Below are 14,086 nucleotides of genomic sequence, written 5' to 3'. Positions count from 1 at the left end.
TCCATCATCCATAGTAACCACTAATCTCGAAGGATCCAGACCGCTCATAACCGTGAGCACGGCTGTTATAACAGGTTAATTATTTCTGCAGAAATTATACATCTTTACCCACCGAGCCGTGATTCCCAATGCCGGGGTTCGCGAGACCCACTACACCTCTTCCCAGGAAGTGTGGCAGAGTTTCACTATGAAACCCTTAGCTAGTTGCACTAACAGATCGTAGCTACAAAGGAATGGCACGCGTGGGCATCGCAGCACGGTGCACACCCTAACAGAAAAAGGAAAGATACCCTCTTACCCCTTACTGGAGCTACAGACGAGCTAGTACAATCTAGTTAATAGGTTAAAGTCAGAGCCATGTGACACTCGGGGTTATACGGTCCCTCCTGGGTTGCCGCTTCAGGATTAAGTCCTTACGGAGAGGCACTAGAGTACTCAACCCCGTACTCCAGCCCCCTATCTGTTGCTAAAAGCTTCACTTTATCACATTGCATATAGTTTTTAATCATGTTTAACAATTACTTCATGTTAAGCGCTGCAGCATCTATCCAAAATGCCTACCCAATAAACCCAAGTATCAAGGATATGTGGTACAAGGAATCATCTAGGTAAAGTCCTTAAAGGCAATTCAAATTAAACACATGCATGAATGTAAGTGATAGTAGTTCATAGGTAACAAGGGGCCTTTGGTACACTTGCCTTCCTCAAAGTCGTCCTGAGAGTACTGCTGATCCTGTTGGGGGTCCTCAGTCACCTCAAATGGCTCACCCTCTAATCATCAATCAAGCATCATTCCAATCATTACATGCATACAAGATAGACTTCCATTAGAACAGTACACCAAACAGTGAAAACATAAGTTGAAAAGCTTACAAAACTATTCTACGCATTGCTACGAACACGTGAGCGAAAGAATCACTCAAATCGAACTTAAAACGTGAAAGTTATGCATGAAATAAGATGTAATGGCAATTCTATAAATAAACTAAACCTATTTTTGAATTAAAAGAATTAAAAATATAAATTATCACGGTTACAGGACTGCGGGCATTAAATCTGGAAAATACAGGGTCTAAATTGAATAAAAACAGGACTAAATAAAAATTAATTTGAACTGATGAGTACCGCGGGTTGAATCTGAGAAAACAGAGGGGCTAAAGCGCAAAAGTGCTCGGCCTTGACTGCGGCTGTTGACTGGGCAGCCACGTGGCGGCTGCCGATAGGCGCGGTGCACCACGCAGGCGTGGGCGCACTGACGTGGGCGCTGACGCGGCCATAGTGGACTGAGTCCACGGTTCGCTGTGGACCGAACCGGTACCAGCTAATCTGGACCGTCCACGCGAATCCAACGGCGCCGGGTGAGGGTAGGACAGTGGCTCGCCGGGGAAGAAAAGGATGCCGGCGACGCCATGGTTGGTGCGAACTGGTGTTGTCGGTACGGCTGTCCAGGGCGCCATAACATGAACGGAGGGCACGTGCATGGTCAGGAGCTCACCGGGAGTCCGTCGGAGAAGATCTCGGCGGTTGGGGCGGGTCCAGAGGTGCGGTTGACGGCGGCGGGGCTCTGGAGAGAGAAATGCACACGGGTGAGGTTCAATCTGGGGCTTTCGTGACCAAAAAGACGTGGCACTGGTACCTTTGGACGCGGGTGGTCACGACGAAGCTCCAAGTGGCATCGGCGTCGAGTTTTGAGGCGCGGACGAGGGGTATTACGGCGGCGGTGGCTCACGGCTGCGAGCAGGGGATGGGGAAGAAGGCGGGGCTCTACTCGAGATTATATAGGCTAGCCGGTGGGGGAAATAGGGAAGGGAAGTGGGTGGATTGGGCGAAAAGGGTCGCTTTCCATCCGTGGGCGACGGCGCGGTGGCCTTCCATACGGGAGCGCCATCACCGGAGGCAAGGAAGGAAAGAGCTGCGCGAGGAAGAAGGAAAGGCCGCACTGATGGGCGGGTCCAGCTACACAGCGAGAGAGAGAACGGATGGTGGCTCGGCGATGAAGGCCGGGCGGGCCAGTGCGCCTAGCTGGGCCGCCGAGCTGATGCGCGCGCGGGCGGGCGACAAGCAGGGCCACGCGGGGTGCGGGCCAGCGCGCTGGTGCGGGGCAGGCCACCGAGTGGGCTAGAGCAACAGGCCGGAAGGAATAGGAAGGAGGGAGGATGGGCACGGCTGGGCCGCCAGTGGGCCGTGCGGGAAGGGAAGAAAGAAAGAAGAGCTGGGCCTGCTAGGCTGAATAAGGAAGAAAGTAAATTTTCAAAACCAAATTCTTTTCCAAATATATTTTTTTCAACTCTAAGCCAAATTCAAATGGAATTTGAATTCAACTTCAAATCAACTAGCCCTACACTCAACCAAAAACAATATGCTCCGGCATGAATGCAACAAACAAGTTTCTAATCTTATAGTTTATTTTATTTATACAATATTTATTATTTAGCCTAAGTTAGAAATACCTAGAAAATATATTAAAAGGGCAAGAATTTAATTGCTAATTTGTAGTAGAATTTTGGGTGTTACAGTATGAATGGAAGGTACCATAGGATTTTCACGGGGTACGGACTCTGCCTCTTCTCACCATCACTAGAGTCTACCTCCAGATACCTAGAGGATTTACACTTTGTACAGTACTTTGCATCCGCGTGTGCTTTTCTAAAGAGGACGCAACCCTTCGGACAAGCATGTATCTGCTCATACGGCATCTTAAGTGCACGAAGGACCTTCTACGATTCATACATGTTCTGTGGCAGAAGGTGACCGGGCGGAAGGATGGAGCCAATAACTGTCAACATTTCATCAAAGTTCTCTCGACTGAGGTTGAACTGGGACTTTAAGGCCATTAAGCGTGAAATGCCATCAAGCTTTGAAATCTGTGTGTGGCCATGAAGGGGTTTCCCTGCCGCAGACAACATGTCGTAATACGCCTTTGCGCTTGCCTCTGGCTCCTCCTCCTGCTGCCTACGTCCGTCAGCGAAGTGTGCTTCGTGAAAGTCATCTAACCAAGCTGCTACCCCGGCATCAGCATTGTAATCCTCGACACGTGGTCTCACCACCTCCTCTCTCACACGATCGACTTCACCGTGGTGGGTCCACTGGGTATAGTTTTTTGTAAATCCATGCCTAGCCAGATGTGAAGTCATCACCTCCTTTGTTTGCCTCTTTATGTTCTTACAGTTGATGCAGGGACAAAAAATAGCACGCGCTCCGGGAGCCTGGTCAAATACTTGCTTGATGAAAGCCTCGGTCTTGTCGACCCATTCTCTGGTAATCTCACGGGTGCTCCGACAGCCCGAGTACATCCACTCACGGTCATCCATCCTCTAACATATATATCACCAAGTAATAAATATAACCATGGACTTGCATCTACACGTCGTTCCTACCATCTAATAGGTAAGGATAGGTCCTAATCCCACCCGAGGATGCGTAGATGGTGTTAGTTCCCATGGTCTGGTCCTATCTGAAACAGAATTTCGGCAGCATCTCCCCGCTGTTCTCCAAATACACGTCCCGATAGGGAGATTGTGTATCCAGAGAACAACTGGAAGGTACTATCGAAACTCTGTCTCGGATCAGAGCAGACCATGGAAACTAACACCATCTGCGCATCCTCGGGCTGTCCAAAAAATGTGGACAATTCGAAACAGATACGATTATTGATATGCAAAGATCTGCATATTTCTAACCGTATCTCTTTCGAACGGGAGACACCTAACTGGGTTATGTGGAGATACATGATTAGGACAAAGAAAGAGTGGTTATACCTTAGGTGGCGGTGAAGTTAGGCTAGCAGGGCCATGGCGGGTCGGTGCAGTGGCGAGGCGACGTGGTGCGGGCAGACCTGGGGACACCGAGGTACTCTGACTTGGCTCCTGCAAAAAGAAAGAAAGAAGCAAAATAACGTCAACTCAAAAATTCGGCAGCATCTCCCCTGAACGGTGAGGTTTCCAAACCTGAAAGAAAACCACGGCACGATGGCCGACAACCACATATATATCAAGGAACCACATGCAGCTTAATTATCAACTACTACTACTCTAACTACTACAACTACTACTACACTAACTACTACTACCACTACTAATACCACTACTACAACTACTAACTACTACTAATACCACTACTACAACTACTAACTACTACTCTAACTAATGCAACTACTACTACCACTACTACAACTACTAACTACTACTACCACTACTAGTACCACTACTACAACTACTAACTACTACTACAACTACTAACTACTGACTACTACTACTACCACTAGTACTACTTAGACTACTACTACAACTACTAACTACTACTACCACTAATACTACTTAGTATACCTTGTTCCTCTCCGCGGCGAGGGCGAGGGTGAGGCCGACGGTGAGGACGAGGCCGAGGGCGAGGCCGACGGTGAGGACGAGGCCGAGGGCGAGGATGAGGGCGAGTCGAGGCGCACGCGAGGGCGAGTCAGGGCGCGGGCGAGGATGAGCCTGAGGGCGAGGACGAGGAGGGGCGCGGGCGAGGACGAGGGCAAGTCGGGGCACGTGCGAGGGTGAGTCAGGGCGCGGGCGAGGACGTGCCCGAGGGCGAGGATGAGGAGGGGCGCACGCGGCGGGGCGGGCGAGGAGGGGCGCGGCCGGCGCCGGGGCGTGGCTAGGGCTGGGTGGGCTTGGACGGGCTGGCCGGCCGTGGAGGGCACGACCAGCGGGCGCGGCCACCGCGGTGCGTGCGGCCGTGCGTGGCGGGGCTGCGGCGGGCCGGTGGCCGCCGCCGGCGCGCGCGGGCGGACGTGGCGGGATGGGGCGGGCTGGCCGGGCTACGCGATGGCAAGGCTCGGGCGGAGGGGCGGAGGCAGCGCCCGCGGCCGGGCGTGGCAGGCTGGGGCGAGCCGAAGCGGGCTTGTGGGGCTGCGGCGGCGAGGGGGCTCGGGCGACGGCGGGGCTCGCGGCGGCGGCACACCGAGCTGGGCCGCGCTCCTCGCGGCGGCGGCTGTGTGAGTGTGTACGTGAAGAATGAGAGAGATAAGGCACTGAAACGGTTAAGTGTCTGAAGCCACTTTGCCGAGAGCCAGATCTGGGAGGCTCTCGGCAAACCTTCCCCCTTTGCCGAGAGCCCCCAGATCCGGCTCTCGGTAAAGTTATTTTTTTTCAAATTTCGTTCGAATTTTTTAACTAGCTAACTGCACAAAAAAATATAAAAGAAAAATAAAAATTATTATTTGCTGAGAGTAGCTCTCGGCAAACTGAACAAAAAATGATATTTCCAAAAAAATTAAATCTTTCTCGAGAGCAGCTCTCGGCAAACCTCTTCGCCGAGAGCCAACTCTCGGCAAACCATTGATCCAGGCCAGGTAAAAAAAATAAATCTGCGCCGAGAGCGGGCCCAGTTGCTCTCGGCAAAGAGCCTTTGCCGAGAGCAATCCCCTGAAGCTCTCGGCAACTAATATCCAAAAAATAATAATAGACAGCAAACGGCTCCGGAAAAATACGAAATTTTGCCGTGTTACAACTTATGCTCTCTAATGGCTATACAAAAAGTTTGGAACTCCAAAACTAATTCGACCGTGACATTGTTTGAAAATCCTAATGGATCCTTCTCAACTTTATGAAACTTATTCGGAGATGTCTCAGATTGTAAGAATCATACGCAACCACTTGTGCGAAACATTTTCAATTTTTTACCACAGCCTCCAAGTGTGATACCATGACTTCATTGCAAATATCACAATTTTCCGACTTCGTTTCCTTTTTTAAGATTTTTTAAATCGTTGGGCGACATATGTTCGTGGTCTTCGATTCGTAAAATAAAAGGTGAAAAAATCGTCAACAAGATGTTATTTGCCCTCAATAATGCATAAATAGCATGAATATCATTTCTACTTAATTTTTTCCCATGTTTAAATCAATCGCTGTTCAAATTTTAATCGATTAAAAAACTCCTTGAAATGCAATTAATTAATTATATATAGCAAATAATTACAAAAATACACAAAATTTTAATATTGAGTACAACCTATAGTATGTCTATAGAGAAAAAAGTTTGGAGCATATGAAAGAAAAAATAATTTAATTGGAGAGAGTTAGGAGAAGAGAAACACATGCACATGAAATATAGAAACCACATTTGCCGAGAGCCTGGGAGGGGCTCTCGGCAAATATTTGCCGAGAGCGGCGCTCGGCAAAGAGTTTTGCCGAGAGCAGTAACGGAGGGGCTCTCGGCAAAGCGGTGACGCCGTCAGGGCAGGTCACGGCTATGGGCCCGCGGCAATGTTTTGCCGAAAGCCTGATTTTGCCGAGAGCGCAACCTACGGCAAAGGACCGTTTTGCCGACGGGCATTTTTTGCCGAGCGTGGCTCTCGGCAAAACGGCCCACTTCGCCGAGAGCTGTTGCTTGCCGAGATGCAGGCCCACGGCAATCCTGTCACTTGCCGACGGCCGGTGTTTGCTGAGAGCCGCGCTCGGAAAATGTTTTCTTTGCCGAGAGCCCGCGTTTTTTCTCTCGGCAAAAATCTCGGATCTCGGCAAAGGACGTTTTTCTGGTAGTGATCTGAAGTCATTTGGGTAGGACAGTTGTGATTGTCATGCTGGACTGATTAGTGGTGCCGGTGTCTGTGCTGCCTCTACCACCCGTCACAACGGTAGATGTATAGAAGGCATCAGGTGGTGGGTCATAGGTTGCCACCGGCATCCTCGATCGCCGGCAGATTGGGCAGTGGCAGCTCAGACCGCAGCACGTTGACGGCCTGCCTGATGGACGGTCTGAGGCTCCGGTCAGGGTGCGCGCACCAGAGTCCGACGACCATCACTGTCTCCATCTCACGGGCGTCGAATTCACCCTTCAGCCGTGCGTCGGCGGCGTCGACGATGGCTCCTCTGCCGTGCCATTCCCACACCCATTGCACGATGTGGATCACGTCTTCTTCCTCGCGGTGAGCCACTAGAGGCCGTCTGCCGCAGGTGATCTCTAGGAGGACGATGCCGAAGCTTTAGACGTCCGATTCGGCGTTTGCCCTGCCGGTGATCATGCACTCCGGGTCCATGTACCCCATGGTTCTGGCGAGCACCGTGGTGTGCGATGCCCGGCCGTGGTCGACGAGCCTAGCGAGCCCGAAGTCACCGAGCTTGGCGTGGAAGGACGCGTCCAGCATGATGTTGCTCGGCTTGATGTCCCTGTGCACAACGCACTGCTCCCACTCCTCGTGCAGGTACAGCAGAGCCGACCCCAGACCTAGCACGATCTCGTGCCGGACCGGCCATGGCAGCAGTGTGTCGTCGGAGTCGCTGCCACTGTGGAGGTGCTTGTCGAGGCTGTTGTTGGGCATCATCTCATAGACGAGGAGCAGCTCGCGGCCGCCGTGGCACCAGCCGATGAGCTGCACCAGGTTGCGGTGTCGGAGCAGCTCGCGGCCGCCGTGGCACCAGCCGATGAGCTGCACCGGGTTGCAGCGCCGCAGCCGGCTGATGATTCTCACCTCCAAGGCGTACTCTTTCCTCCCCTGCTTCGAGCCCTTGGACACCCTTTTGATGGCAACGTGAAGGTTCATCTCCTTCAGGAAGCCCCTGTACACCGACCCAAATCCTCCTTCCCCAAGCTTCCTGTCATTGGCAAAGTTGTCGGTGGCAATGGAGAGCTCACCATAGCGAAACCGCTTTGGCCCGGTCCCTTTCTCGAAGTCGTCTTCCATCTGCGGCTCCTCGTCGAAGAACGCTCCTTCTCCCAGCTCTTTCTCCCTCGCTTCCTCAAGGATTCTAGCTTGCCTCCTCCGTTGCTAATCACGATCGAGATGGAGAAGAAGCCCAGGATGATCAAGATCGAGACGGAACCGACAGACACGCCAATCACGATCCCAATCAAGCAATGACGTTGGTGGCGCTCTGAGAGTAGGTTGAACGAGATGCCCTTCCTAGGCACTCGATTCCGTGTTATATAGAGCCAGGAACAGCACCCGGCGTGGTCTTGTACAATAAGAACAAGTTACAAGAGATATACATCAAGATATCTATCAACTAGCTTGACCTACAAACCAGGAACTAACCCTAGTGCCAAGCCTAACAAACTCAGGAACCGATCAGGTTAACCCAACAGACTATATATCATCTAACACCCTCCCTCAATCTCAGCCACTAACAAGATTGACATTGTCTCTGAATTGTCGCAACTTGACAACCTGAAGAGCTTTGGTGAAGCCATCAGCTACTTGATCTCCAGAATGTATAAACCGGATCTCCAGCAATTTTTGTGCAACTATTTCTCTTACAAAGTGGAAATCTATCTCAATATGTTTTGTACAAGCGTGGAACACCGGATTCGCAGAGAGATAAGTAGCTCCCAAATTATCACACCAAAACATTGCTTTAGGAGGATGAGCAACCTTTAATTCATTCAACAATTTCTGTACCCATAGCATTTCAGCTGTTGCATTTGCTAGCGCCTTATACTCAACATCTGTGCTAGATCGTGACACCGTGGCTTGCTTCCGAGCTGTCCAAGAGATCAAACTACTACCAAGGAAAACAGCAAAGCCACCAATAGACCGCCGATCATCAACACAACCCGCCCAATCCTCATCTAAGAAAGCACTAACCAGCATAGACTTCGAAGCTCCAATTCGTAAGCCAAGACCAACAGCACCACGTACATATCTCAGGATTCGCTTCACAGCGCTCCAATGAATGGTGGTCGGTGAGAGCAAGAACTGACACACCTTGTTTACCGAGAAGCACAGGTCAGGGCGTGTTAACATTAGGTACTGCAGCGCCCCAACCACACTTCTGTAACGTGTTGCATCATCTGGACCAAGTTTATCCCCCCCTTCAACACTATGTTTTCCATAAGTGGACAAGGGGGTGTCTAATGGCTTGCATTTGCTCATCCCAGTCCGAGTGAGAATATCGGTAGCATACCGCTCTTGATAGAGAACCAAACTGTTGCCTTTGCGCTTGACTTCAATGCCCAAAAAATAATGAAGATCACCAAGGTCCTTCAATGCAAACTCACGCTGCAAATCAGCAAGCAAAGCATCTGTGGCCTCTGGAGATGAACTAGCCACAATGATATCATCAACATAGACCAAGACAAATAAACTGTGCTTCCCTTTGTTATAATAAAACAGAGAGGTGTCAGCTTTAGAAGGAATGAAACCTAATGATTCCAGCTTACCACATAGCCGCGCATACCAAGCACGTGGAGCTTGTTTCAATCCATAGATAGCCTTGTCCAATTTACAAACATAGTCAGGATGTGACTTGTCCTCATAGCCAGGAGGTCGATGCATATAAACCTCCTCTTCCAACACACCATGGAGAAAGGCATTTTGAACATCCAACTGTCGTAGAGACCAACCTTTAGACATTGCAATGGACAAAACAAGTCGAATTGTTGCCGCTTTCACAACAGGACTAAAGGTGTCTTCATAGTATATGCCATATCGTTGCTTGTACCCTTTGGCCACTAAACGTGCCTTGTATCTATCAATGGAACCATCAGCCTTCCGTTTGATTTTGTACACCCATTTGCAACCAATAATGTTTTTGCCTTTGGGTTGTGGAACTAGACGGCAAGTATTGTTACGGATCAAAGCATGATGTTCAACATCCATTGCAGAAACCCATTTTGTATTTCCAAATGCTTCCTCGGATGTAGTAGGCTCCCCTGTGGATGAACTGGCCAACATACACCACCTCACAGTACCATCTGAATAGGTTTTAGGTTTGGTGATACCTTGTTGAAGGCGTGTAACCGGACAGGGAGCTGGAGAAGGAGCAGACATTGCTCGAGAGGTAGCACCAGAAGTTGCCACACCGGATCCTGATGCCGCCACAACAGATCCTGGCGCCGTACCCCCATCAATCAGTGCTGTCGGCGGGACGACGCCGACCAGATCGGGTTGCACAGCCACACGAGTGGGAGTCAAGGGAGACTGCGGAGTCGCGGCCACAGACGATCTGGCGCCCTACTGACCAGAGACACGCGCGCAAGGAGGTGACCCGAGATCTGCCGCTGATCCCAAAGATGCTGTGGCGACGGTGTCAGCAGGATCAGCATCGGCCCCCGTGCGGTCTCCTGTAGAGGGACACATGAAATATGGATCGTAGGAAGCTGATTTTTCACCGGATTTTTCACCTTCTGTCATCAAATTTTCTCCTGCATTCATCAAATCTGAGCTGCTCATAGGATTAGTCAGTGCAGGAGACACTAAATGCTAAACATGTAATTTTGCATCCCCAAAACTAGAAGTAGGATTAAGAAGTGAATCCGGTAAAACACTGAGTTCGGCTTTAAGTTGGGTGCCGGCATTGGGACGCATAGATGCAAAAGGAAAGATGTGCTCATCAAACACGACATCCCTTGAAATATAGACACGCCCTTCAGCCGGATCTAGACACTTAAACCCCTTGTGCATATTGCTATAGCCAAGGAACACACACCGCTTGGATCGGAATTGCAACCTGCGCGAATTATAGGGCCGAAGATTCGGCCAACAAGCACAACCAAATGTGCGAAAGAAGCTGTAATCAGGGTGATGCCCAAGAAGACGATAGTGTGGTGTATCATGATTGATGACTTTGGAAGGTAACCGATTGATCAAGGATACAACGGTAAGAAAAGCTTCATCCCAGAATTTCAATGGCATAGATGCATGGGCAAGCAATGAGAGTCCTACCTCAACTATGTGCCGATGCTTGCGCTCAGCTGACCCATTTTGCTGATGCGCATGAGGACATGAAACTCGGTGTGATATACCTATGCGCTTAAAGAAAGAATTTAATGCTTGATATTCTCCTCCCCAATCTGTCTGGATAGCCAAAATCTTGCGATTAAATTGCCTTTCGACAAGATTTTGGAAATCACGAAAACATTGGAAAACTTCTGATTTATGGCGCAAAAGGTAAATCCACACAAATTTGGAATGATCATCAATAAAACTCATATAATAGTTATTTCGACCAACAGAAGTTGGCGCAGGACCCCAAACATCCGAATAAACAAGGTCCATTGGACTAGTGGATACACTAGTGGACCACGAATAAGGCAATTGGTGACTTTTGCCTTGCTGACATGCATCACATACACTTTTATTGTTTGAATCATGAAAAAAAGGAAGCTTGTGACGACTAAGGACTTGTTGAACTATGGAAGTAGAGGCATGCCCTAGCCTATGATGCCACAAGGTTGATGATGGCTTGACGGCGCTGTGGACTTCTTTATTCGATGATGACCTAGCTCACGATGACCGTACGGGATAAAGACCTCCTTCACATCTGCCTTGAAAGAGTGTTTTCTTCATTGACTATTCCTTAATAGAAAAATGGTTTGGGTGAAATTCAACAAACACGCCATTATCTCGTGTAAGATGACTCACAGAAAGGAGATTTTTGTTTGCTTGAGGAACACAAAGAATATTGTTCAAATGAATCTTACTAGTAGGGGATCGCAAAAGACCATGACCAACAAGAGTGATCTCCATACCTGAACCATTGGCGGCGTGCACCTGCCCACCGCTGTGGTACTTGTCCCATATGGTCAGCTTCTCTAGCTCGTTGGAGATGTGATCGGTCGCGCCGGAGTCCATGTACCAATTCGAGTCGACGCCGTACGAGGTTGTCGTAGACAACGCCGCCTTCTGTGGGAGTCTAGTGTAGGAGGCATCAAACCTCTTGAAGCAGCGAAGCACGGTGTGGCCCTCCCTGCTACACAACTGGCACATGACCCTAGATGGCGCACCTCTAGGGGAACGTCCACCGCCATGGCCGCCCTTCTACCCACCGCCAGAGCCGCGACCACCGCCGCGACCGCCATGCGCGTTGCTGTTGTTGCTGCCGCATCCTCACTTGGTGGCGACATTGGCAGAGGACTATTGTCCACCACCACCACCACCGTGGAGCTCCATCCACTGCTCGAAGGTGACCAGTTGAGTGAAGAGATCCCCCACGTAGATGGGTTCAATCTTGTAGTGACGACGGAGACGACCGGGTTGAATTCAAAATCCAAACCGGTGAGAATGTAGGAAACTAGTTCCTCATCCTCAAGACTGTGGCCAGCAGATGCCATATCGTCTGCGAGGCCTTTCATCTTTGCAAAGTACTCTCTGATGGTGGACGCACCCTTTGACGCCGTAGCAAGCGCCATGAGCGTGCTGATGATGCGGGCGCGAGACTGAGAGGCAAACATACCCTCGATGGCTGCCCATGCCTTGGACGCGGTCACCTCTATGGAGACCTAAGCAAGGATTTCACGGCCCAGATTGGATAGGATGTAGTTGAGTACTGTCTCATCCTTGGCCACCCATGTGGCATAGTCAGGGTTGGGGACGGGTGTCTCCTTGTCATCAACGCCTTTCTTGGACTCGAGGAACGCCATCGGAGCCTAAACTCGGCAAGCTAGGTGTCGGTGTTTTGAGTTACAAACTAGTAAATTTCTAGTATTACGCATCTGATTCGGATGGTGTGCTTAGAGAACATGAGGTTTATACTGGTTCGGGCAGAAAGTCCCTACGTCTAGTTCGTCGCTGCTGCTCATGTTACTAGCACTGAAAGTTTGTAGTAGGGGTTACAAACGAGCGAGAGAGGGACAGGTCCCAAGTCTCTAATGTGTGTGTGTTCCTAAGGCATGTTAGGGCATGTGTTTTGATATCCACAGCCGTGTAGAGTGGTGGACCACCGTTGTCTCTCCTAGGGCGTCCTGCTTCCTCTTTTATAGACAAAGGGGAAGAGCAGGTTACATAGAGAGAAAGGGGGAGAAGAGCCAAGGAGAGTAAGGCTTCTATGACTGCTAGGCCTTTTTTCTCCTTTATGCGGGTCCCACTAACACTACTGATGGTGACAGGTATGGCTCCATGACGGGCGCCTGTTCGCCGCTAATGCCACGCCTCGGTGTTGTCAGTGGGTCATGACGTCCCATTCTATCCCGACGGGCGACGCGATAAACCAACGTGTTGGTCAGCAGCCGTATAGGGAGTAGGTAGCATAGTGACCACACATCCATCACTATTGGTTATGTGAGTTCCCTGGGGTGACATGTCGTGGGCACGGGTCATGTTGAGATGTGCCCGCTCCTAGCATGATGCCAAAAGTTTGACCTTGGGTTGTACTTTCTGGCCCGTAGTGGTTGGTGGCGGTAAGGGCTTCCATCAAGAGCCACGCCTGAGGGGTCAGGCGAGGTAGATCCCGCCCCCAGAGGTTGGGTGAGGCAGAGCCCGCGCACCTAGGGGTTGGTTGGAGCTGTAGTCATGCTCTTGATTGCTCAGATGAATCAATGTTGATGACCATTAGCTCCTCCTCTTCAGGTACCCTAGTATTGGTCCTCGACAGTAGCCCCCGAGCCTATGAAGGAGTAGAATACTCCTTAGAGGCTTTTCTGAATGGGAGGACTCTGAGGGCCTTGACCTTCTTTTGTCGCCCATGGCGTGTCCTAGGGACGGTGATTCCCTTTCGTCGTGATCGGACCCCTCGGGGGTATAGCCATGAGATTTGGTGGGTCAGAAAAGGTCTTTCCTGATTTCAACCCCTATGGGGGTCTGTCATTCTGCAACCACACGTTCGGTCTCCTTATGAGTCCAACTTTCCTCGAGCCCCCACCCATTGTAGGGGTTCGGTCGAGGGTCGGCTCGTCTTTGTGATCGTCTTCCCTCAAGTATTTTTTCCGATAAAAATGGAGGGGCTAAGCCATGCCATGATTTTCCTCCATGGACGAATCATGGTGCTCGGTGGGCTGTTAACGGGCTAGTCCAAGTGGGGCCCGGCATCCCATTCACGGGGGTCCAGCTTGGGTCAGCTAGTGACCGACTCTAGATTCTTAGCGGTCAATCCATATAGTTCTCGGGTCTGTTCGACCGGTCTCGAGGCTCTTTGCCTTTCTTTGAGGAAAAACCATGGATCATATCCGACCGAGACTCGAACATGGGCCGGGTTGCCTGCGATGCTCGTTTGCCCGGGTACTGGCCGCTAGCAGGCCTATCCCTTTCCATCCCTCACTCTAAAGGTGCCCGAAGCGGTTGTCGAACCCGTCGGTGGGCCAACCTTTGAACTCCTAGGCCTAGGTGGGCTGTAGGAGTATTTTTAGCTCCATATCCCTCTTACCTATGATGGGTCATGGCCCATTC

The 14,086-nt window shown here is 50.5% G+C and overlaps 1 protein-coding gene, 1 non-coding gene and 1 pseudogene across 2 annotated transcripts; 1 reads left to right on the top strand and 2 right to left on the bottom strand.

The window, feature by feature from the left end:
* The first annotated feature begins 4,577 nt into the window (after nucleotides 1-4,577).
* Nucleotides 4,578-4,982, top strand: LOC136515542 (glycine-rich cell wall structural protein 1.0-like). The gene has a single exon (XM_066509102.1). It carries the CDS (start codon nucleotides 4,578-4,580, stop codon nucleotides 4,980-4,982), a length of 405 nt encoding a protein of 134 aa, XP_066365199.1.
* A 1,555-nt stretch (nucleotides 4,983-6,537) lies between these two features.
* Nucleotides 6,538-14,086, bottom strand: part of LOC136515541 (L-type lectin-domain containing receptor kinase IX.1-like) — a 29,811-nt pseudogene continuing 22,262 nt past the window's right edge.
* LOC136519253 (small nucleolar RNA Z247) lies at nucleotides 11,881-12,018 on the bottom strand. The gene has a single exon (XR_010774808.1). It is a non-coding gene; the product is annotated as a small nucleolar RNA Z247 (small nucleolar RNA).

Source organism: Miscanthus floridulus, chromosome 17 (assembly GCF_019320115.1).
Source record: "Miscanthus floridulus cultivar M001 chromosome 17, ASM1932011v1, whole genome shotgun sequence".
Lineage (NCBI taxonomy): Eukaryota > Viridiplantae > Streptophyta > Magnoliopsida > Poales > Poaceae > Miscanthus > Miscanthus floridulus.
The sequence above is the reverse complement of the archived record's forward strand: the minus strand, read 5'-3'. Positions and strand labels throughout refer to the sequence as shown.

Coding starts and splice junctions, on each gene's coding strand:
- LOC136515542 (XM_066509102.1), top strand. CDS start 4,578: ATGAGGAGGGGCGCACGCGGCGGGGCGGGCGAGGAGGGGCGCGGCCGG.